A 23,772-nucleotide genomic window follows, 5' to 3' on the forward strand; every position below is an offset into this window, starting at 1 on the left:
GTGGCACCTGAGTGGAAGAGGATTCAGACCAGACCTAAACCAGTGCCTTTAATATCACAGCAGACCACAACAACCTACCGTTTACCAGCATTTACCACCACAGCGGCTACAGGTCCCAAGCAGAAAAAAACTGTACAGCAACAGGTCCTGACATGATCGATAGCTACAAGCTAAATAAGCTGAGTGTCCTCCCAGCTGAACCAGCTGCTAATGTAAAGAACCTACACTGGAGGGTTAATTGAACACCAGACAGTCCAGATCCCAAAGGATCAGGTAACATAATGTCTGACGGGCCAGAATACTTGTTACCTTGATCAACATGACTCTGAGAGCCTTTTTAGGGAACCTGAGGTGAATGTGGAGCAAAACAAATCCATGGCTCCACTATAGTGCTGAAAGGAAACTGGGCTCATTTTTGATTTCTTCAGCTAAAGAACCGTAAGAGGCATTTTTATATAAACTACCAGGCTGGCCCTCCAGGCTAGGTGATAGCCTTCTGAAGTAGAAGAAGTTCTTTGTTTGACACAAGCTAAAAGCACAAGCTGAAAGGAAAGGTTGTTCCTGATTCTCAACCAGTTCTTGGAATGCATTAATCATCTTAATATCAGCTAAAATAACTAAGTATCAAAACAATTAAAAGAAAGGTAATTATTTATTCACACTATTTGAAAAACACTTCATAACAAATGTGTCCATAGTAAAGGGCTTTTTAAAACATCTGACCCTGGCAGCCTGTCAGCCTAATGGGTTTACAAATATAAGTGTGAAACTGACGAGGGGGCGCGATACAGTCACTAGCCTTACAGCTTGTAAAAAGGATCCACAGCAAATACTGCACCTCTTCCTAGATGGCAGGACAGCAACCAGAGGGGTGATGAGGGTCTTTGATGAGGGCGGTAGCTCTATGGATGCAGTGCAGCTTATAGCTCTCCATCAGCAGGGCACAGGGGCACCAACAATTTGATTCAATGGTGTGGAAGGTGTTGAGCCTCTGGAAGTGTGGAAATGCCTCTGAGCTTTTTGGATGACTGCTGTGTTGATTGAGAAGTTCAGTTCTTCTGCAAGATGGACTCCCAGAAACTTGATGTGGCTGACCCTATCCACAGTAGCACCATAGATGGTTATTGGAACTCAGAACACAGCCTTGGGAAAAGCCTGTGCTCCCTGAGATGGTCCTGGGAAATTGACTGCCCACCCTGACTGCCTGCTATCACTGTGTAAGGAGCTTAAGCTTCCAGTTGCAGGTGCCAGTCTCTACCCCTAGCAGCTTCATCCCTTCCACCAGATGTTGTTGTGGCATTGTGATAAAAGCTGAGCTGAAGAGGATTCTGGGGTTTTCCTCTCCAGGTGCGAAGTGGAGTATGGTGACTATGGCATCCTCTGTGGCTCGGTTGGTTCTCTCTGCAAATATTAATGCGTCTAGGTTTGCAAAACCCAAAATGTGCGCTGAATGTCTCCTTGAGCTTGGAAATAGGCATCACTGTGGTATGTCTGCAGGGCTACTATTGCTTCCTTTGGCTGCATTTTGAGATCCTTGACCACTGGCTTGCCCTGCCTAATCCTTGGTGTATATGCTGGTGTTAGCATGACAGCTTAGCAATCACAGCTGCCAAACCAAGGAAAGGGTGTGGTGCAGTATGAGTATTGGGTGCATTAGGTCTAATGCAATGTTCACATGTAGGTACAACTTGGGCTTGACAAATTTGAGACTGGCCTGATCTAAATCTCTGGCTCCTATAAAGTTGTCGTGATGCTAGCGCAGAGCTCTACTATAGCCTCTTTGTTGTTTGCCATATGGTAGTGCGGATAAGATGACTGCTGTCAGCTGCCGGAGAACATAGGATGGCCTGCATTTTACAGTCACAAACTCAATGTGTGATGAGCAGTGAATAGAAACTACCACAGCATCCTGGCATCAGTGAGTGAGTTGTAGTTATACACTGCCAGGCCACCTCCTCTTGCTGGTTTGCAAAGCCACTTCAGCCCTGTCCAGTTCAGTGTTAGCCCCTCCAGCTGCACCACAGCCATGTCTCAGCGAAGGTTGGAGATCGGCTCTGCTAAGGTTTTTCTCTAAAATTTTCCCAATGGTCTGTAAATCCCCCCCCCCCCTCTGAGGTTGATTGACATTGAGTGTGATAACTGTGAGCTCTCTACTGGAGTACAACACCTAAACATGCCTCAATCTCTGATCCTCTGTTGAGAACTTAGTTCTGCTTGGGCATGAAGGTGGAGCACTTTCTGAATCCCACTCTTTTGTACTTCTACCACCTCCCACCGCCTCGGTCATGCAGGGGGCGCAATGCGGCAGAACCATAGAGCAGCAGGTTGGTGAGACTAAAAGGCTGTTTGGCACACGCACCTGACGTTTTCTTTTATGATGGAAATGGAAGCAGCGCAGAGTAATGATGCTTCAGCTCATGGTGCTCTTTGGATCTGATTGACTTACTGCTGCTTGGATCGTTTCTTCTAAATCATGGCTTCTCCTTCTGTTTTTACGAAGACAACATTCAAATTTATCTGTGGCTAAAAGAGTAGAAGTGACCAGTGGGGGCTGGCTTGCAGAGCTTACTAAGAGAGACTAAAACTTGGTCCTTAAACTTCGTACATGTAACTGATAAGAACACTGAGGTCATGAGCGATGCTGCCGGTTATCATGTTAACTTTTTTTCACAGCATATTTGAAGCTAAAAGCAACAAACTGAGTGTGAATGTTGGACCTTGTTTAAACTTGATGCCCAGGTTTGCTCACCATTCCAGCTTTTACAATTTTCTCAGCATAATTTTGAGTATAATCAGTAGTTCTCATGCTGCTCTTTTCTGTCTGAGCTGCTCCCCCTCATAGCAGCAGATCAATCTTAGCTGGTTGTCCTTAAAGCTAAAAGGGGGCGTTTTCAGGCCAGTCGCTGAGTTTCATTTGTTCAGTACGCTGTGTGGTTATTTAAGTGCTTTATAGATAAAGCTGATTGATGTATTGATTGGTCAACCACCCATAACCTAACTGGAACTGCTGTGGCTGTTACCAGTGTGCGAGGCAGGGAGCAGTTTGAATTTCAGACCCTATAAAACCTTTTTTTTAAAATGGAGGACAATATTTGATAGTATGGATATTTCAACGAAAGTTCTGAGTTTCAAGGACACCCACACATGACTAGAAGCTGATCCCTGGATGGCTCCTGGTCCTCCCCTCACTACTACGGTAATCACACCAGCAGCGCTCAGCAGGGAGTCCAACCCTACGTTTAAGGGACCCTGGAACCTGTACCAGGGAACATGGCTGAAGCTATTTGTAATTCAATTTATGTTCAGAATATTGCGCTTCTGAAAAGTCATGACAACAGGAAATAAACACACACCATAAAGTCCTTGGCTCCACATCAAGCCCCCTGTTGCTCAGTGTTGGCAGCCCACATGAAGTCAGCAGTGATATTCTGGGCTGTGCCCCAGTTGTAGGTGGCCCTTGTTCTTCACCTGCTGAATGAATCCCTGCATGTTCATTAAAATCATTAGTCCAACAATTTAGAGCTGATCTGATTTACAGGTGTGGATGTGGATTTACAATTAGAACTCAAATGAGAGGATGTCCCTTTCAGTAATTGCTCTTTGGTTGCCCCCCCCACACTTGTGAAGTAAGACGTCTGCCCCTTCCAGCACCCCCCCCCCCAGTAATCAGTTGTGCTGTAATCAGTTAGCAGGATGAGGAGTGTCAGAGGGAGCAGCTGCAGCTAAATGTTAATGAATTCCACTGTGCTTGTTGTCACAGCAACACTGGCTACATGTTTCAGCTGAAACACACACTCGCTGCAAGGGGTGTGTGCTGGACTATAATAACAACAGTAATAACAATAATGATAACACTAACAACAACAATAATAATCCTATGACTGCTCCAGGATCATCTCCAATCACCAGAAGTGGGGTCCACTGGGTCTGTAATGCCCCCTCCAGTCATTTTCCTTTCAGAGGAACGGGGCTCAGTCCTGATGTGGTACAATTTCAAGCCCTGCACACTTAAAGCCAAATACAATGTTCTCGATTGTAGCTCGTAAGGCATAAAAATCTGGATATTTGGTGCAAGTGTTGCAGCCCCGTTAGAGTGTTGAAAACTGCACAAATACAATATTTCTGTTTGTCATAAATGATTCGGTGAAGCTTTAAAACTTTCCATTTCAAAGTCCTCCCCAAACACACCAAAGAGCAGAACAGCATCATGCTAGCTTACAGTCTGGGACGAAAGTGTCGCCTGGAGAATGTGACAGCAACAGTTGTTGTTTTGGGTGGCTTCTGTCACTCTTGTTCTGTTTTAATCACATTTTCGCTTCATCTTTTCGCATTTTCACAGCCATTTAAAATTCTCTGGCAGGGTTTAAAGGTGTGTGAGTGTGTGTCTGTGTGGGGGGGAGGGTTAACAAGCTCACAATTAGTGGAAGCTCAGGAAAAGCCAGAAATAGGAATATGAAATAAGACAGGTCTAATTTAAACAACAGTGATGAATTAAATGACTGTAAAATCTAATTTTTCTTATCTTAATTTTATACATTAAGCACAGGATGGTGCCCCTGGGCAGAGGAAACATCTGTGTGTGTGTGCGTGTGTGTGTGTGTGTGGTGTGTGTGTGTGTGTGTGTGTGTGTGTGTGTGTGTGATCCGAAGACGTCTCACAGCTCTTTGAGTCGACGCTGAACTTTTCTCTTCCAATTGTCTTGCAGAGCATCAAGGTGTTGTGGCAGCCGCCTCCACGGAGCTCCCAGAACGGCATCATCACTGCCTACAAAATCAAATACAGGAGGACAGGTCGCCGTGGTGACCAAGAGGCCATTGAACCCAACAACTTCTGGTACCTTTTTACAGGTGAGGCTGCCAGATTTAAAGCAGAGTCATGCTGCTCCAGAGGCTGTAATTGAAGGAGAGAAGCTGTCATACAAGCTAGCACGAACCAAAGGACACGCTAGGTTGGAAGTGACACAGAGACGTGTCTTTGTTTCATAGGAGAGAAGGAAAATGGGGATGAAGGAGGAAGTGAAAAGAGGAGAGAGGAAGAAAAGAGTACAAAGAGATGAGAGCACTATTACACATGTAATTAATAGAGCTCTAAACAGATGTGGAGCTAGAGATTCATCTCAAATTATCCTCAAATTTTCTGTTCAGTGATTAGTGATTAGTGACAGAGGGGCCGGCTCTGACCAACGGGGACATCAGTCACTTTCCTCAGCATCTCTGTGGTATCAGAGCGCTCCAGTCCAGTGTTGGATGGCTTCTGCAGCTCTGCTCAAATAGATCCATCCACTTTAGCTTCCAAATGACCCCAGATTTACTGCACAGGGCTGAGGCCTGGACTCAGAGAGGGAGGCAGCTCCAGCAGGAGCAGCAAATGAATATACGATGAGACACGGCAGGGGACAAAAATCTGTCCCCCTGCATTGAAAATATGAGTGTCTGTCAGACCGTCTCAGACAAAAACATGTAGGACAAGAAGGAGATTGGGTTTTATTGTGTTTTGTGGTGTGTGTGTGTGTGTGTGTGTGTGTGTGTGTGTGTGTGTGTGTGTGCATGTGTGTGTGTGTGTGTGTGAGACATCAGTTGATCTATATTCATCCATAACATCAACAGCTGAAGAGGTGTTGCTGTTTTATTTACAAGAATTATTATCTCTGTTACATGTTCCAGCTTTACCTCATTCAGCTGTCTCCTTGTGAGGGGACGTGGACAGTGTTCCCCTGCAGGACAGCACAAAGCATTAAAAGAAAAGAATGTGTGCAGATGTCTACTTTGGTTTTAACAAACAGCAGAACCACCACCGTCTCTGTCTGTGTCCCCACAGGTCTGGAGAAAGGCAGCCAGTACAGCTTCCAGGTGGCAGCCATGACAGCTAACGGAACAGGTCCATTTAGCGACTGGTCCACTGCTGAGACGCCAGAGAACGATTTGGACGGTATGAAGTGTGTGTGTTTGTGTGTGACAGAGAGGGAGGGAGAGAGAGATTTGTTCATCATTATGTAAATAAAGCTGCTGTTCTGAATATTTAACCAGTTGGGGGCTGACATGCATCAGGGCTTTGGTCTGGGGTGGTTCAGGTTTGGGACTGAATCAGGGGTTTGCAAAGATCTGGAGTGATGATCTGGAGCAGTAATTCTGTCCTCTACTGGACACCTCTGGACAACCACTGAGGAAACACCAAACACTGCAGCAAAGTTCCACGAGGATACACAACAAGATTGATGTTCATGTTCCTAAAGAAAGAGCCTGTTGTCATAACAACAGGCCAAACAAGAACCGTGATGTTCCTATAGAAGTGAACATGGATGCAATAGCAGGACCAGGGTCCCCACATGTGACCCAGAACAGACAGCCTGAAACAAAAGTCACATCGCATCTGGTTCGAGATCTGGGTTCTTGATTCTGGGACCTGAAGAACGTGTGACCTTCACAGGAATTAAAAGCTACCTTGACGTCATTCTCGCTGGACATTTGTCAGAATTAGACTCTGGAGACATTTCACAACAGCAAACATGAGGCCATCAGCGGAGGGATGGCAAGGTTGAAGACCTCATGAATTTTTGATGCTAAACATTAGCATCAGTGGCAAAAACCCTGTGTTTGCCAGACTGAACCTTCAGAGAGAGGAAATATAGTTATAGTTACCCTCAAAAAGTTGGGACGGATTTAATTCAACAGAAATAAGCACATAAGACTGGAGAAACCTAAATGAATGAATGAATGAATGAATGAATGAATGAATGGATGGATGGATGGATGGATGAATGGATGAATGGATGAATGGATGGATGGATGGATGGATGGATGGATGGATGGATGGATGGATGGATGCTCAGGTGGCTGTCGAGAACCAGGAGAACGTCCAGGTCAGCAGGAAGCTGCAGCGATAAAAACACATCCATGCTAACTGTGTTTACAGGCCGGGGAGGCTCAAACAAGGTTTGAATGGATTATCACTCAGTAAAGTGATATCAGCCGCGTCCCCCGAGGACTCACAGCAAGCTAATCTGATGTAATCTGATGCTGGAGAATAACACAAAGTGTCAGGGCTCATTAGGGCTCAATACACAGCTAACATGGTTTGTAAGTCCAATTGTTCTAAGTAGCCGCTACTGTTGCCGCTAACATTGTTAGCATTTAAACGGCTGAGGGTGAAGAGACTGCGCTCCGCCGCTTCCTCTGTGATGTTTTCCTTGTTGGCGTTCCCACAGAAAGTCAAGTACCCGATCAGCCAAGTTCTCTGCACGTCAGGCCACTGCCCCACAGCATCATCATGTCTTGGACGCCACCGCTCAGCCCCAACATCCTGGTCCGGGGCTACATCATTGGCTACGGGGTGGGCAGCCCCTATGCTGAGACGGTCCGCGTGGACAGCAAGCAGAGATACTATTCCATTGAGAACCTCGGTGAGAACGTCTTTAAATAAGCTTTAAAGAGATCCGTGCTGAGACGGTCGGGTCTGTGTGAAATGTGGCTTTGTCAACCTTGTAAAAACCTGTTTCTGCTTTAGTGGAGCTGTCTCAGACGCCCGTCGCTCCTAATAGATATAGACACCCACAATATCTGAGAGCTAAATCACAATTGCGGTCAAGTCAAAGACCAGCCGCTCCATTAAAATGCACCATGAATAAATTGTTTTGCTAAAGAATTAAAAACACATTTTCATAGCAAAGAACCAACAAATAAGACCATTTTTCTGATATGAAATAACCTCAGGGTGGATAATAACAATAATAAAACAATAATAAGACCCATCTCAAGGCACAAAGCTGCCGGGGTCCACGCGCACGTGAGGGCAAGCGCACATATGTGCTCAGCATTTATAATTCATAGCTCTAATTAATTCATATGGCGCCGGCATCTGGGGAGCTCAGCGCGCCTGTTTGTGTAACTGATGCTGGGTTTGACACGACATGCAGGGAACATGCACCACCACCCGCGTCCTGCATAGCAATCCGCCCACGCCTCCACAGGTGCCACATATTTATCCATATACACACGTGTTTACACAGATAATGTCCCATGATAAACAGGCCCACCTCAGGAATGTCCTACAAACATGTAGCTGCTAAAAGGAGAAAAAGAAGGGATGTTTCCCTCTGAAATGAATGTGTCCCTCTTTGTCCTGCACCAGAGCCCAGCTCCCACTACGTGATCTCCCTGAAAGCCTTCAATAATGCCGGAGAAGGAATCCCGCTGTACGAGAGTGCTGTCACACGATCCCTGACAGGTGAGCAGACACACCGTAAGAACACCCACAGCACTGTGCTGCAGACGCCCGACCACTGGGAGCATGATGCTAATGCTTGTTATGACGGCGGGGTAATCCATCTGTCACAAGGATCCAAAGGTCGAGTCAATATCACTCTTATCTGCTTAAACTCAGCAAAAACAAACCCGCTCCTGCTTCTTACTGCTGGATGGCCCAGGTGGTCTGACAGGTCCAGTTAAATAACAATAATATCAGGAGAGCAGTTTATCTGTGATGAAAAATGATCATTGAATTGCACAAAGAAAAAGATTCTCTAGAAAATGAGATTAAATTTGTTTCAAAGTTTAACATGAAATATAATGAGAAAAGAAAAACTCGTCAGAAACTACAGCCTGGAAAATATTTATAGACTTTAGAATGTTTTCGTGTGTGTGTGCGTGTGTGTGTGTGTGTGTGTGTGTGTGTGTGTGTGTGTGTGTGTGTGTGTGTGTGTGTGTGTGTGACCAACTCTGACTGTGATACTGTTGGGAGCAGAGCAACAGCCTAACAGCAGAGGTTGTGTTCTAATCAGTGTTGGGAATATTGTAACATACTGTATTTCATATATTACACACACACACACACACACACACACATATATATGTATATATAATTTCTTTGTGAGTTACTGATTAGTTTTTAGTTACACAGTTTCACCAAAATAATCACCAGCTATGCGTGTCCGCTTCAGTTACCTGTAGTTTCTTAGAAAACCAGTAGGCGAGGCAACATTAGCGTCTTAGCTTAAATGAAGTGACAATAATCTAATGTTATGAAACATTTAAACAACTCCAACCTTTATGACTTTTCTCGAATTAATACCTTCTCCAGTAGCTTCTATGTTTTCAAAATAAAATATAATTATGCTTCAGAAATTAGGTGTAAGAGGCACCAGGGGCCCATAGCTGTTTTAGATGCTGAGATTATTGCTGCTGTTTCAATACAGCTGCAATAAAATCCAGCATGAGAACAGCTTCAACAATCAACCACAGTATACAGTATATGTGAGGGTAAAGCAGTTGTGTAAAAATGTTACCAAAACCTTGCGACTAAACTGTCCTATTATTCTGTTACTGCCCAAACATCAACATGAACCCCAACACTGGGGTCCACGTGCAGTTGTGACTAGAGGAGGTAAAAGTGGAAGAAGTAAAAAGGAGAGACAGAAAGAATTGAGAGCTCATTAGCTCCTTGTGCTCATTGTGAGCTGCAGCTAAATGTGAGACATCCACATCAGCCAAGTTCCCCTGATGAATTCAACAGCCTTCCCAACTCACTGCAGCAGACATCAATCTTTAATCACATCATAAAATCAAGGATTTATCTGGTTCCTCAACCTTCATGATGTAACCACAGCTTCCTTCCTTACAGTTAGAGTTCAGCTCAAACCTCTCTTTTTTTCTAATTCCTGTTTTACAGCAACATACAGGAAGCTGTAAAGACATCTGATTTAGGAATGCAGTCATTTGGGTTCTCTACAAATATCCTTGTGTACTTTGTGGAACCATGTTGTCACCCCATACCCCATCCCTGTCTCTAGTGTGTATTTCTTGAAACTTTCTCTGATTCTGAAGCTAACTGGAGGTCTGTCAGCCACAATGAGCTGAATTCTCGGCCACTCTCTGCTCACCAGCTGCTGGAGAGCTTTTAGGAGAGCTTTAAACAATGGCTCTTAATGGCAGGATCCTTGTTAATATACTCACTTGTCCTTGCCTCACCACCCACACACTGCAGAGACAGGAGCGCTAGTCAACCACGCGACACGCTGCAATTTAATCAACCCCCTTATGGCCACCGAGAGGAATACTGCAGGAGGAATAATGGGATGTATCGGCTCAAAATGAGAAGAGCAGATTCTAGCTCGGGGGAAAGAAAATAAGTTTGGGACAGAACAGAGGGGAGAAGAAATTGAGTGGAGAAACTTCTGCAAACAAAAAAAATCAAAGGTGACGAGACCAAGAATAATTTGATAGTCAGAAATAAAGGATAGAATGACAACACAAGAAGGGAGGGACGCACTGAAGGAGGACGAGCCGTGCCCTCATCAGTATTCTGTCCTGGCTGCAGCTTTATTGTAATTCCGGATGACCACTCTCCACAGTGCTGCAGCTCAGCCCGCAGCCCCAAACACCCATCTCATCAATCTCCCTCTATTCTGTCGTTAGTCTCTCTGTCTTTGCTGCAACCCAGAGCTCCACATCTGTGTCCAGCAGCAGCAGCAGCAGCAGGAGACGGAGCGTCTGTCCACCCCTGCTGCTCATTTACACGGCAGGACGAGTCTCCATAATTACAGCAGCGCCGTCAACACCAGAGCATCTTCAGCAGTAACTGAAGTCAGGTCATGTTTAAATCACATGGCGAACTCAGCAGGCAAAGGGTGCGAGCGCTGGTTAAGAATAGAGCCGTCATTAGGCTGCAGCTGTGTGTCATCGGCTGCTGAGGCTCCACGTTTAGCCCGTTTGATCATGTTGTCCTGTAGTGACAGAGTCCCAGACCAGGACACCGAGGCAGCTCAATAAAAGCTTAAGATAGGGTCGGCATAGTTGAGTCATTATTAAAATGGGACAGTTTGTGAAGGTCTTCCTCAGGCTAACCTCTAAATATGGATGGAATTAAAGTCCATCCATTAGGTTTGAGGGGACGTCCAGGAGTTAAGGGTGAAGCTGATCAGTAATCCAGACATGGATTGACCATCCATTTGTTATTACATCAGGCTTAAACAGAGCGCCTGTCCGAGCAGCTTTAGGCCGCTTCATCCTCCAGAAGAACCGAGGTCACACAACCACATGGGTACGGTTGTGCATAGAGTCACGTGATGATGCAAGCATGCTTGAGTGAACTTGGACTGAGAGCCAGCAGGATGGGGGGCATCCTTGCTTCATGGTGAGTGATCACATGTGCTGCTGCAGGCCACCATTGAGCCAACTAATGGTTAATTTCACAACCAATAAAGCATGAATTAATAAACCATGGATTAATATGGATATGAAACATCTGCGCAACATCAAGAAGAGGGCCCGCTTGGCTCCCTCACTGGCCAGACACAGTACATCAGAGTGGACACTCCCAGCTCTGAGTGGGCCCCAGTGAGGACCAGAGGGCCTCAGCCACTGCATCAGCAGTGAAGATGAACACAAAAGACTCATTGGAGGACATGAAATCATCTCACAAAGGTATGGTTTGTCCTGGGGGCTCTTTTCTGATCCCCACAAAAGACAGAAATCTTTTACTGGATTTACTGAAGCCAACCAACTAGCCAGCCAGCCAACGATTTGCATTATTATAGAGATTTTTTCATTCTCGAAGGGATAAAACAAGCAACATCAAATAACAAGACATTTTAAGCAGTTAAAAGAAAAGGAAGAGCTCTCCCTCCCATCCCCTGACAATTACACTAACAGGCCCACACACACATACACACACAATCAAATGTTTGTAAGGAAACATGGAGTACTGAGGACCCAGGTCATAAATAGACTACCCTTAGAAGCCGTGCGCCATTGGGTATCTCAGCCCATCGCCACAGGAACTGCTGTCTAGGAGAACACCCCCACCCCTGGAGCCCAGGAGGCTCTTGGTCCTCCAGGGCCAACAGGAACCCAAGGAGAGTTTCCCTGTGGGTCGATAGACCAAACTGGAGCAGTGGAGCCACAAGCAAATAATGAGAATAAAAGATTACGAGATAATTTACAATGAATGTCAGAATGAAAAAAATTATTGTCCACATAGAGAAATAACTGTGTCATAATTAAATGTTCTTGTTTTTTTTTAAGTGAGATTATATATATAAACCCGCTGACCCTGTGTCTGGTTTCCCTTGGCCCGAAGAGGCCACTCTGTCTCCCATTGCTCACCAGTCGTTGTCATCAGTGGCATCTATTTGACAAAACGACTTCAGTCCTTGATGATCTGGTGAACAACTTTGGTGTTTTTAACATTTATGCCCTCCTGGTCTGCATTCACAGACCAATATTTACATAACGGAACCAACTCAGCACGCTATGAACCCCTGGTGATTAGAGTACCTATGCCCTGCTGCATCTAGAGGAAAAGCCTCCAAACTGTAGCCTGCTGACTCGGGTCGCACTGAATAGGGACTAGAGAGCTTCATTGCATGCTGTGACATGCTGTGAGAACCACTACCTCAAGCTTTTATTGGAAAAATTAAGGAGATGGTGGTGGACTTCTGAAGGAACATCCAGTCATCTTCCCCAACTTCCCCAGTGGGAAGTTGGGGAAGATGACTGGATATAACAGGGACAGGAACTAGAGAGGCTGGACTGAGGTCACAGTACTTCCAGGTTTACATCAACTATAAACTGGCAATACTGAAGTGCTCTACAGTGAAAGTACCTGTATGAAAATGGCATTTCTAAAACAATTAAAACTACAGCAAGTTCTCTCATCTCGGAATCAAGGTGTCAACCCATGTACAGATCATTTAAAAGCCTTTCAATTCTGAAATCCAGGCCCCATATAATAATCTGTAGCCTTTAGTGAGGTGTGTGTGTGTGTGTGTGTGTGTGTGTGTGTGTGTGTTGGGGAAGTACAAATATTTCTATTTTCCTTCACGTATTTCATTTCATCTAAATGGTAAAAATATGGCTTTAGATTAAACTAAGATAAAACATTATAGTCGGTGTGTTTAAGTATTTATTGGTCCCGTAGGTCTGAGATCGGTAGATCTCTAGATCTGAGCTGAGAGAGCAGAGCAACTGCAATCTTGTAGTCCTGCTTCTCAGCCTCTGTTCCATGTTGTTCCTGTAACACATCACTGACTCCGACATCATGCCTCTCCCACACAGTGGTGGCCAAAATGATGAGATCTTGAGGAGGGTTCACTTTGTTGAAGCAGCCATTGAAATCAAGTCTCTCTGAGTCCAGGCCTCAACCCGGTGCAGTAAATCTGGGGTCAGTTGGAAGCTAAAGTGGATGGATCTATTTGAGCAGAGCTGCAGAAGCCGTCAAACACCATCAGCAAACGTTTACCTGCTATTGTTGGAGCTTACAGCCACCATTGGCAGAATGAAAGTGGGTTTCAGAACCAGAAACGCCCGTTTTCTCATATTCTGTCAGGTGCTTCAAGAGTTTTGGCCACTACTGTCCTTCCTCTGGTTTTAAGCTTTAAATTCAAAATCTTTGTTTTCTGCTTTTCCATTGAGAGTTTAGTGGAACTTGAGGTTGTTATTTAAAGGAAAGTGACTCATGTCCCCGTTGGTCAGATCTGGCTCTTCTGTCACTAATCACTAAAGCTAAATATCTGAGGATCATTTGAGATGAGAAATCTTTCTCCTCCTTGAATCTCAAGCTCCACGTCTGTTTAGAGCTCTATTAATTACATGTGTAATAATGCTCTCATCTCTTTGTACTCTTTTCTTCCTCTCTCCTCTTTCCATTTCCTCATTCATCATTAACTCCTTTTCCTTCTTTCCTCTAAAACAAACCCTGTTCTGTTGCATGTCCTTTACATTTATTTCACCTGCGCACATACACTCACACTTTTCGATTTGCTCGTTTCCCTCCCGTTTAAACAAATATTCATTTCCACACATTCTTGGGCCACACCATGGTCACCGTTAACGACCACTTCTCAGACCCCATAGACCCATCTGAGGATGATCTCTTCCATCTCTTTGATAAATACCCCACTCCCATGCCAGACACCAGTACTCCCATGATTCCCCCAGTGGGGGTCCAAGCGGTGGCTCTGTCGTCAGATTCGGTCCGGGTTTCTTGGGCTGACAACTCCATGAGCAAGAATCAGAAGACCTCTGAGGTGCGCTACTACTCTGTCAAGTGGAAGACAAGCTACTCCACCAGCGGAAAGTACAAGGTAGCAACAACTGAATGCTAATTTGCTCAAATTAACTGTTGTGAATAATAAGTTGTTGCATTTATTTTTCTTCTTTTGATGCCTTAATATAATAATGTTGACTTTATTCTAAATTAACCAGTTACTTGAACCATGAGCTCATCTCCAAATTATCTGGATCATTAATTCTTTATTTACACTTCGATCCTGATATGTAGGGAGACTGAAAACCATTTCTTTAATGCTTGAATTACTGTATGATTTTTACTGTTTTCCCCGAACACGTCAGGACTCAACACTGGACTTTATCTTGGTACTTTTTTTTATTGCTGTTTCTTAAAAACTCAGCTGTGAAGCAATTTGCATCTTAAGTTACTCACTATGCATCGATCAATAGCGTCGTTTTCTGTCCAGGTACTAATAGAAGTGATTAGGGTATTCTCCAATACGGAGCAGCGGCACCATCACACCTGTTATATTTAATGTGTAAACAGTATAAAAGAGAAAGCTTCCTGGCATTGAAATGAATTACAAAGGGGAGTGATTTTTCTGGTAGATTGCATTGTTTATTACTAAAAGCCTCGTGAATGAGATCCTCATTAGTGAACAGAAGCAACTGAGCTCAAAGCCAAACAGCCTTTAAGGGACAGTAAGATGAAAAACCACAGTTCCAGCACACACAAATGTTGGAATCCCATACTGTCAGCAACTAAAACATCTTTATGGACCACAATGCTTCTTCCTTTCTTCTTTAAGCAAAAAAAAAGCATTATATTTGCTTATTATGGTATGTCTTTGCAGTTGTCTTGCTTTCTTCACATTCTGGCTAAAGATATTTAAGTGCAGCTTTATTGTGTCAGTCCGCAGACACCACAGCACTCAGTCATACTGTCACAGGCCTCAAACCAAACACCATGTATGAGTTTGCTGTCATGGTTACCAAAGGTCGGAAGTCCAGTACCTGGAGTATGACGGCACACGCCACAACTTATGAAGCTGGTGAGTCTCACATACATTATGTTGTCTTCTTGTGATGCCGCCTATGAGAGCAAAGGCCTGACTCTATTTTGGATCTTTTTGATCTCCCACATGGCAACAAGCCCCAAGATCAGACCTCTCTTTGACAATCAGCAATTTATAGTTTACAGTCCATCACAGAGCATTCATTGATACACTCACACTCAGCTGACCACCGTTGGGTTGGCCATAGGTTTGAAATAGGTGTAAGTGTGTGTCCAGGTGCATGGGAAACTCTTGCAGCTGGGGGGGCTGTTTTTCATTAGTGGGCACACGCTTCAACGCTCTGCCCCACTTGGTTCAGTAGTTTCACTTTAATGTCCTTAGCAGATGTAAAAACTAGACCCAGCTAAGCTAAGAGTTGAGGCGATGGTTGGACGTGGACATTTCATCTGGTTGTATCATCCCATAGAAACATAAAGTTACAATAGTAGTTTGAGAATTCAACTAGTCTGTTGACCTGTGAATAACATCGGTCAGAATAATTACTGACTTTAAGTAAATGTGTGTTTAAATTACCAACAAAATCTCATATATAAATATAATTTCCAGGGCGACATGACCGATCGCCCAGTCAGTGCAACAGCCAGCCAATCACGGTCCAGAAATCAGTTCATAGCAACAGCAGTTTGTCCAATCAGCATCGTCCAAAGCCAAAGGGGCGGGTGACAGCTGTAATATGGTGACAAGTAATAGTCAGCAAAAGTGTAAAATGTAAAAATGTGTAATCCTACTGGGTTATTTGTTTCCGGTTTGTTTTTTATGCTTTATTTTGGTATTAGATTCCTACTGTTTGGTGGAGCTGTGGCGTCTAGCTCTTCATAGCCAGTAGTTATTGAAACTGACTTCATATGAAACAGCCCCACCTAGAATGTTCTTCAGCAGCTGGTGACACCGGCGGTGCTCGTGATGGCTGCTTCGCTGTAAATTATGATTACTTTAAAAGCTGGACTGTGCAAATCTACAACTGTGGGCTCATTTCAGTTGAACCAAAACTGGGTTGCAGATAGTGTAAAGGCTAATTTCCTCTCCTACACACATAACTAAACAGCTGCCAGCATCACCAGAAAGCCTCAGAATGCGACTCATATCGTTTTCAAACGTGAAGTACTGAGTCCTATCCAGATGTCAAATCCTTAGTATTCAATTAAAAAAGGATTTTAAACTTTAACAATATCTCAGCCATCACAAAAAGGAGCATCCAAATTACTGGTCATATGCAGCGGTCTCCATGGAAACAGTGGTGGTGAGATAACTCACATCCAAATCGGCTCACATTTTCACAAGAGTGGAACAGGAGCAGGGGTCAAAAGAGAAGTCGGTCTTTGGATTGTGCATAAATTCCAACCTGAAAAAATTGTGGTCATTTAGTAAGAGGTCTAAGAATAAATCAAGTCATCGGTTTAAAAGAGAAAAGATCAAACAGTGGGAAGCTAGCCAAGGACATGTAGATGTTAACAAATATCATGATAATCAATTATAAACAGATTATGTTTTCTCAACTGTTGGAAACTGGCACATAATAAAACCAGCTATAAAAATCTGAGGCATCCAGAAATGTAAAATGGTTTCCAAGACAATTAGCATAAATTATATTTCAAAATTAGAATGCCATAACTTCACAGAAACCTGGATTTTCTGCTAGGTTTAAGATGCAATTAGCCTTTGATTACATTTCAGATCAGTATTACATGATTAGGTTTAACTTTAAACAAGAAATATTTGGCTGCTTTTCACCAAAATTATTACATTGATGTTTGTTTCCATACTGAATTAGTTTTATACAGAACCAGTCTTTTTTTTTTGGTCACTTTAACCTACTTTTATCTTTATCTGCTTAGGTGGACTGAACACCATTGCTAATGCTGTTTTCCATTCCTCTTTTTACACAAATTGACAGCTCCTGGCTCCGCTCCCAAAGATTTAACAGTGATCAGTCGTGAAGGACGACCCCGGTCTATTTTAATTAGTTGGCAACCTCCAATGGAGGCCAATGGAAGACTCACAGGTGAGCCATTAGGCGGCCAATCTTCCTCATGTGTCACGTGTCTTGTGCATATCTTGAAATTAAAGCCACAATACAGCAAATGAACTGGTTTAGCTTTTATGAGGTGGCCGGTCATTATGTTCCGCAGTCAATGATCCCAAAATGTTACACTGATGTAAAAAAAAAAAAAAAAATCAGCTACATTTCTTTCAGTAAAATCACAATGAGGGTAAATTAAACATTGTTTGTTTGTTAAATGTAACAGGTTACATTCTGTACTACACTCTGGATAAGAACATGCCGATAGATGATTGGGTAATGGAGGCCATCAGCGGTGACCGGTTGACCCATCAGGTTGTAGATTTGAACCTGGACACAGTTTATTACTTCAGGATCCAAGCCAAGAACGCCAAAGGTGTTGGCCCATTGTCAGAACCCATCCACTTCAGGACTGCAAAAGGTTTGTCTGTGTGTGTGGGTGTGCGTGTGTGTGTGTGTGTGAGAGAGAGAAAGAGAGTTGTTTTTCTTGTCTGTTTACCAACTTACTCTTGCTCTCTGTGGACCTTTTTAGTGGAACATCCAGACAAAATGGCCAATGATCAAGGTAAGCCTTCTCCCATTCTGTGTGTGTGTGTGTGTGTGTGTGTGTGTGTGTGTGTGTGTGTGTGTGTGTACTTGACTAATTAAAATCGTATTGGCATGTACAGCAGGTTTATAAAACAAAGACAAAGCGATAGATCATGGATTAAAGGATAAACTGGTGAATAACAGAAACACTTAACACTTAAACCAACTGTCACCTGGAATTAGGCTCATTAGTTCTCTGCTATTTGTTAAGGAATTGTTTAAAAAAAATTGCTTTTTAGGAAAAGAGTGAAATATAATGAAGAGATTTTAAATGACTGATTTCTCTGTCCAAACCATCTTTCCTACGTAAATCGTATGTTTTCAAACTGTGTTATCAGCATTTATCTGTCTCCAGTGTTTAAAGGGGAGTTCATTTAAAATGAAGCTCTTCAAGGCTTATTTAACAGCAACGTTCTCTTCCTGACTAGGTTTTTTAAGATAATACAAAGACGAATGTTGTTATTGTCTTCTTGGAGGAACTTTTCCAAAAAGTAGAGCCTGTGACTGCAGGGAAAGGCAGCCCCATGCACTGAAGCAGTTTTACTTTTGAATTCCTCCATTAAACCGTTTCAGCAGAATGTTGGTAGGAGTTAGGAGGTTGTTTTGATCCCTCCTGTTGAGGAGAGCTGTTACAGACAGAAAGATGGCTATGCCATGTTTGGAATTTAGGGAACACCACCTCAGAACCCTCACCCACAGCACCAGAGCAAAGCTACATCCAAGCACTGAAAACATGGGACCAGAGTCAAACACGTGTGGAAAAAAATATCGCCAGCAATTTTCAGCAATTTTCAACAAAGATTAAATGCCCTAGTGGCTCAGTACCACCCTGGGGCAAATACCAGCCACCCTGACCGAACACCCAAAGAAGAGTGGGCGGAGACACAGCTCAACAATGGAGCTTCCAACAACAGAAAAAATGAGGAATTCTGATTAATCTGGATTCACCCACAGCTCCTTTGTCATAAAAGCAATTTAATTCATTTCTAGACAATTAAATTTGGTCATGTGCAACACAATAATGAAATATTCTGTCTGTTGGTTCTCATTTCAAAACATTTGGTGGAGATGGAGCAGGTTGAAGGCAGGAGGTGGAAAATAAATATGACATGATGGAGACAAAACCAATCTGAGCTTGCAAACCTGAACAGAACTTGCTCAATTTTTAGTTTATAAAACACTTGGAAAAAAAGAGAAAATGACCAGAACTGTGGATGACAGGCCATTTTCTTCATAATTGAACTTATTTTTCATTCTTCTCAAATAACATCCACTCATCATGCTGAAGGAAAGTCACTGACTAATTGGCTGGCAACAAAACATTTGTCTTCTGAGATAGAGGGGAAATGGGAAATCAGCCAACAAAAGCTGTTTTGGTTTTTTTTAATGTAAACAAATCCATTACTATTACTACGATATTTTTATGCTAACTGCTAGTCCATGTCATAAATGCATCCACTGGATTCAGCTCAGCAACGCTAGATCTCACACTGTAAACACACACACTAATTGGTATGTGTGTGTGTTTGTGCGTGTGTGTGTGCACGCGTTTAGAATTTTCATAGTTTTTTGTTTTATATCAATAGACGAAGTAACATTTAACTGTAAAATATGGCAACATACACACTTTGAGTCACATTTTAAGATTATTTCAAATATGCTCCTTTTTAAGTATCATTTCGCCTGAAACATAAGAGGTTTTTGAAAAGCTCCAGTGTCTCGTTACCATTTTCCGAGATTGCTCAGAATGGTTGGACAGTCAAGTCTGGACAAAGTGCTGGTTTTTCCAAAACACTTCTGTTTCAGAAGAATGCAGGGCATTGAGCTCCTGGCAGCCTTACATCCAAATGGCTCAATTTGACCTCATGGTTTGGTTTGGGAGTCTGCACCAGCTCCTGAGGGACGAGGGAAACCTGATGACCAATGAGAATAAACTTAAGGTAGAAATGAGAATTGAGAATAAAGGATTGTTGGAATGCTACCATGTCAGTGACCCTAGACAGAGGGGGTACATGCGGTGGACCGGTGGGACCAGTGGATTCTACGAAACTCTTCATCAAACCCCAGTGACAACAAGCCTCTATGATGCAGAGGGGCTTAACACCAGAGCAGCCGATCTGAAAAGTAAGATCAGAACCAAGTTCAATAGAAGCGCGTGCTTCCGTAATCACTTACCAAGAGCTGGTAAGAAGTGAAGTGAAGTGCACTTTGAAAGTCAACGAGAAGATATGGTGAAAGGTGGTCTTGTAGACTCTACAAGACTATCTGTACCAACTTTAAACTGGAAAATCTGAGGTCAAAGTGGGACACACCTACAAAGGTGGTGGAGAATGGCCAAGCTGAGATCCTGACAAACAGGAGATGGAGAACCAGCTGGATATTGTGCATGGGACAAAGTCAGTAAAAGAAGGTGTATTGAGAGATGTGGTGGCCCCCAATGAACGCAACATCAGAAGAAGGAACAGAAGAAACTGGAGCAATACCAGGATCTGAGAGAGCAGTTAGAGAGGATGTGGAGAGTGAAGACATCAGTGATCTCTGTGGTCATCAGAGTACTTGGAGCTGTGAAGCCCAAGCTGGCTATAACAGATCCTAGGAACGCACACGCACACACACACACACACACACACACACACACACACACACACACACACACACACACACATACCAGGGCAGCTCTGATTACCACAGCACCGCCATGTTGACCATCTTATATTTTACATGCAGTTATGTATTCACACCTTCACAGATATTCTTAATCTTGGTCTCTTGCTCTCCAGGTCGAGGGGGGGAGCCTGGCTACTGGCCACCAGACACAAGTTTGATTGACAGAAGCAGCATAAATGGTAAGAGGTGTTTTAATCTTCTTAGATTGAAATACTTTTAGGGCTGTTGGACTTCACATGTTAATGTAATTAAATGCTCTGAGCTTCAGTGAGCTCTGCCTCTCGTTAGCTCAGTCATGTCTGAACTCCGTCTGACAACATCTGAAGACAAGTCGTTATTAACCGATTCAGTCTGTTAGCGTTGATTCCTCTTTACAATTGGATTGCTGTCAGTAGAGGAAAAATTAATTGGATTTACTTCCTCAGTAATACTCAGTTTATTCAAACTTAAGAACCTTAAGAAACCCAATTCTTTATTCATGAACAGGATTACAGCTTTAGTTAATACTGCGTTCATTTTTAAATCACGTAAACCCCTCCAAAAGAATTCATAGTTAGTCATCTTCTAGTCTTGCTTCTTTACATGCATTTTATGACTAAAACTAATCAAACTCCATCTATTAAGGACAAGTCATCTTAACTAATTGGTGAACCCCAAGGACTTTTCTAATGGTCAGAGTTTTATCCTGGAGTTGGATAAATACTGCAGTGTTTGCTATGTTTGCACAAGTTACGTAGTTGAAAATGGCATTTGTTAAGTGATTGTGGTTAAAGTGATAGAAATACAGGCTATGATTACATACTACAGATAACTACTATTAATATCTACTACGGACAACTACTAATAACTACTACTGACAACTACTAATGACTACTACCGATAACTACTAATAACTACTACTGATAATTACTAATAACTACTACTGATAACTGTTATTAATATCTACTACTGATAACTACTAATGACTAATATCTACTACTGATAACCGCTAATAACAAATAACTACTACTGATAACTGTTATTAACTAATTACTATTCATGTCTTTTACTGATAGCTGCTAATAACTAATAACTACTACTGATAATTATTAATATCTACGACTGTTACTGCAACTACCATTGGCATCTACTATTGATAATTACTGATAACTACTAATGATAACTGTTAATAACTACAACTGATAACTACTGAAGTTGGGTACTGATGTCTACTAATAATTACTACTGATAACTGTCGGTAGCTACGACTGGTAACCACTACTAATAACCACAATTTTGAGCTGCCCCCAACAGTACTAATTATTGACATTTGAAAGTTGTACTTGCAAGTGTCAGCTTCAACTCTACACGAATCCAACCAAAAAATCAGAGCAATAACCAGAACGAATTCTCCTCGTTGCACAGGTCAGAGGTCTGTGCCTTTGCCTGCAGTCATTGTGTGCGTGTGTGTGTGTGGTGTGTGTGTGTGTGTGTGTGTGTGAGAGGGGGGGGGTGAGGGTGTGTAGGTGGGTGTGCGTGTGCGTGTGTGAACTAATAGTCTAGTGCTGCTGCTGAAGGCAGTGATAAACCCACATCCTTCGTAACCCCTGACCCTCCTTTGGGCGAATCCTGGTCCAGCAGCTCCAGCTGGCTCGTCTCTAGCACAGAGCCTCTTTATGGAACTGATTTCTCCTCCTCTTTCAAAAATCTCCTGCAGTTAAATTCACCTCTTGACTGGGTCCTTGTTTCACAGCTGCAGTGTAGCAGAGTTTCAACAATTTCTGTGTTCCTGAAAAACTTTTAAATGGGTTTTTGTCATCAAGCCCCCAAGGGCCAATGCCAATCCCACCTCGTGTTGCTAAGGGGACGGGCTAAGACAAAGGGGTCAGACTGGGACTGGCCACTCTTGACGAGGCACAGTCAGGCAGCATAAATAGCAGTGAAAATATGACATCAATGAACATTACTTCTAATCATTCTCTTATCATTATTTTTTGTTTGTTTGTTTTCATTCTTCATTCTTCTCTGAAAGAACAAAATCATAAAAAACATTTTATTGGGAGGCAATAAAAATGGATTAGCTTCAGAAATCAAAAGCAGAGAAAATGAGGTGTGCAGATGCAGCTGGCACCTGCTATTGAAAAATGAAAATTACATTTATGAAATTGGAGGATTTTGCAAGTCCCTTTTTCACCACATCTCGCTCACAAAACAGGAAGCAAAGCAAAAGTCTCCTTCATCTGCCATTACAGACACCTAGTCTTTAATAACTGCTTCAGATCCAAGAACCGCTCATATGCTCTTCAGCGCCCCTCTCTGTGCCTCCTCCAGACTCTCCTATTGGTCAGATGCGTCCGCCCCATGGCAGTGTCACGCCTCAGAAGAACAGCAACCTTTTGGTCATCATTGTGGTCTCTGTCGGAGCCGTGACCGTGGTGGTGGTGGTGGTGGTGGCCTTGATCTGCACGCGTCGTTCTTCAGCTCAGCAGAGGAAGTAGGAGTTTACCAGGGCAGATGATTCACGTCGCCACAGTTGCATCTTCTCTTGTTGATGATGTGTTAAATGTTTCCTCACACAAACCTCGTGGGGTGATTCACTTCCTGGCTGTGATGCGTCTGTGCAGGAAGAGAGCGAGCCACAGTGCCAGCAAAAGAAAAGGCAGCCAGAAGGACCTGAGGCCTCCTGACCTCTGGATCCACCATGAAGAGATGGAGATGAAGAACATGGAGAAAGCCCCCAGTGTCGCCCCATCCGGTCACGACTCGCCCATCCAGTCCTGCCAGGACCTCCCCCAGGTGGCACACAGCCAATCAGAAAGCCAGATAGGCAGCAAAAGCAGCCACTCAGGTAGAGTGTGAAAACTAGTCTACTTAAACTGTCTGTTTGGGTTTTCTAAATGAATTTGATGCATTTATAACAAAGATTGAGAGACATTTACTTTTGCAAACCAGCAGTTAATGTTTCCAATGTTTATTACTTTGATAAAACGAATGTTCATGTTGTCTTTAGGGGATACCATCTGCAATCTAGTTTATCTGCTTCTGTCTGAGTCTTTTCTATGTGTATGGTCTATGTTATCATTTCAGATTATTCTAGTTGTATAAGAAGTTTAGGAGCAACAATCCTGCTCTATCTGTCTGCGTTTAGAGGGCATAAATGTTGCTTCGTGCTTTAAATGTCTCAATGATGTAGGAGGAGACGGGGACGAGGCGTCCAGCAGCATCTCCACGCTAGAGCGCTCCCTGGCTGCCAGGAGGGGAACACGAGGCAAAATGATGATTCCCATGGACACACAGCCAAGCAACACCCGTAAGAGCCCAAATGTTTGTGTAGCTCAGGGTGTCAACACCCTCGAACCCACGAACAGCGGAAGTCTTTGACTGACCAGAGACATAACCATGGCCATGCTAGCGCTAATCAAACACAGGATCAATAAGA

At 43.3% G+C, this 23,772-nt stretch overlaps 1 protein-coding gene across 4 annotated transcripts in view; it reads left to right on the forward strand.

The window, feature by feature from the left end:
- The window catches only part of dcc (DCC netrin 1 receptor), a 113,598-nt gene that overhangs the window by 73,990 nt on the left and 15,836 nt on the right, over positions 1–23,772 (forward strand). For 2 of the 4 annotated variants that reach the window (XM_057018798.1, XM_057018800.1), the window contains exons 13-25: positions 4,706–4,847; positions 5,818–5,928; positions 7,205–7,399; positions 8,128–8,223; positions 13,839–14,077; positions 14,917–15,055; positions 16,974–17,081; positions 17,326–17,520; positions 17,632–17,664; positions 20,468–20,533; positions 22,665–22,827; positions 22,958–23,181; positions 23,527–23,643. In XM_057018798.1, coding sequence (XP_056874778.1) covers positions 4,706–4,847; positions 5,818–5,928; positions 7,205–7,399; positions 8,128–8,223; positions 13,839–14,077; positions 14,917–15,055; positions 16,974–17,081; positions 17,326–17,520; positions 17,632–17,664; positions 20,468–20,533; positions 22,665–22,827; positions 22,958–23,181; positions 23,527–23,643 — 1,828 coding nt within the window. The remainder of the gene's footprint in view (positions 1–4,705; positions 4,848–5,817; positions 5,929–7,204; positions 7,400–8,127; positions 8,224–13,838; positions 14,078–14,916; positions 15,056–16,973; positions 17,082–17,325; positions 17,521–17,631; positions 17,665–20,467; positions 20,534–22,664; positions 22,828–22,957; positions 23,182–23,526; positions 23,644–23,772) is intronic. The other 2 variants (XM_057018799.1, XM_057018801.1) reach the window with 1 other exon arrangement.

This window comes from Takifugu flavidus, chromosome 20 (assembly GCF_003711565.1).
Source record: "Takifugu flavidus isolate HTHZ2018 chromosome 20, ASM371156v2, whole genome shotgun sequence".
Taxonomy (NCBI): Eukaryota; Metazoa; Chordata; class Actinopteri; order Tetraodontiformes; family Tetraodontidae; genus Takifugu; species Takifugu flavidus.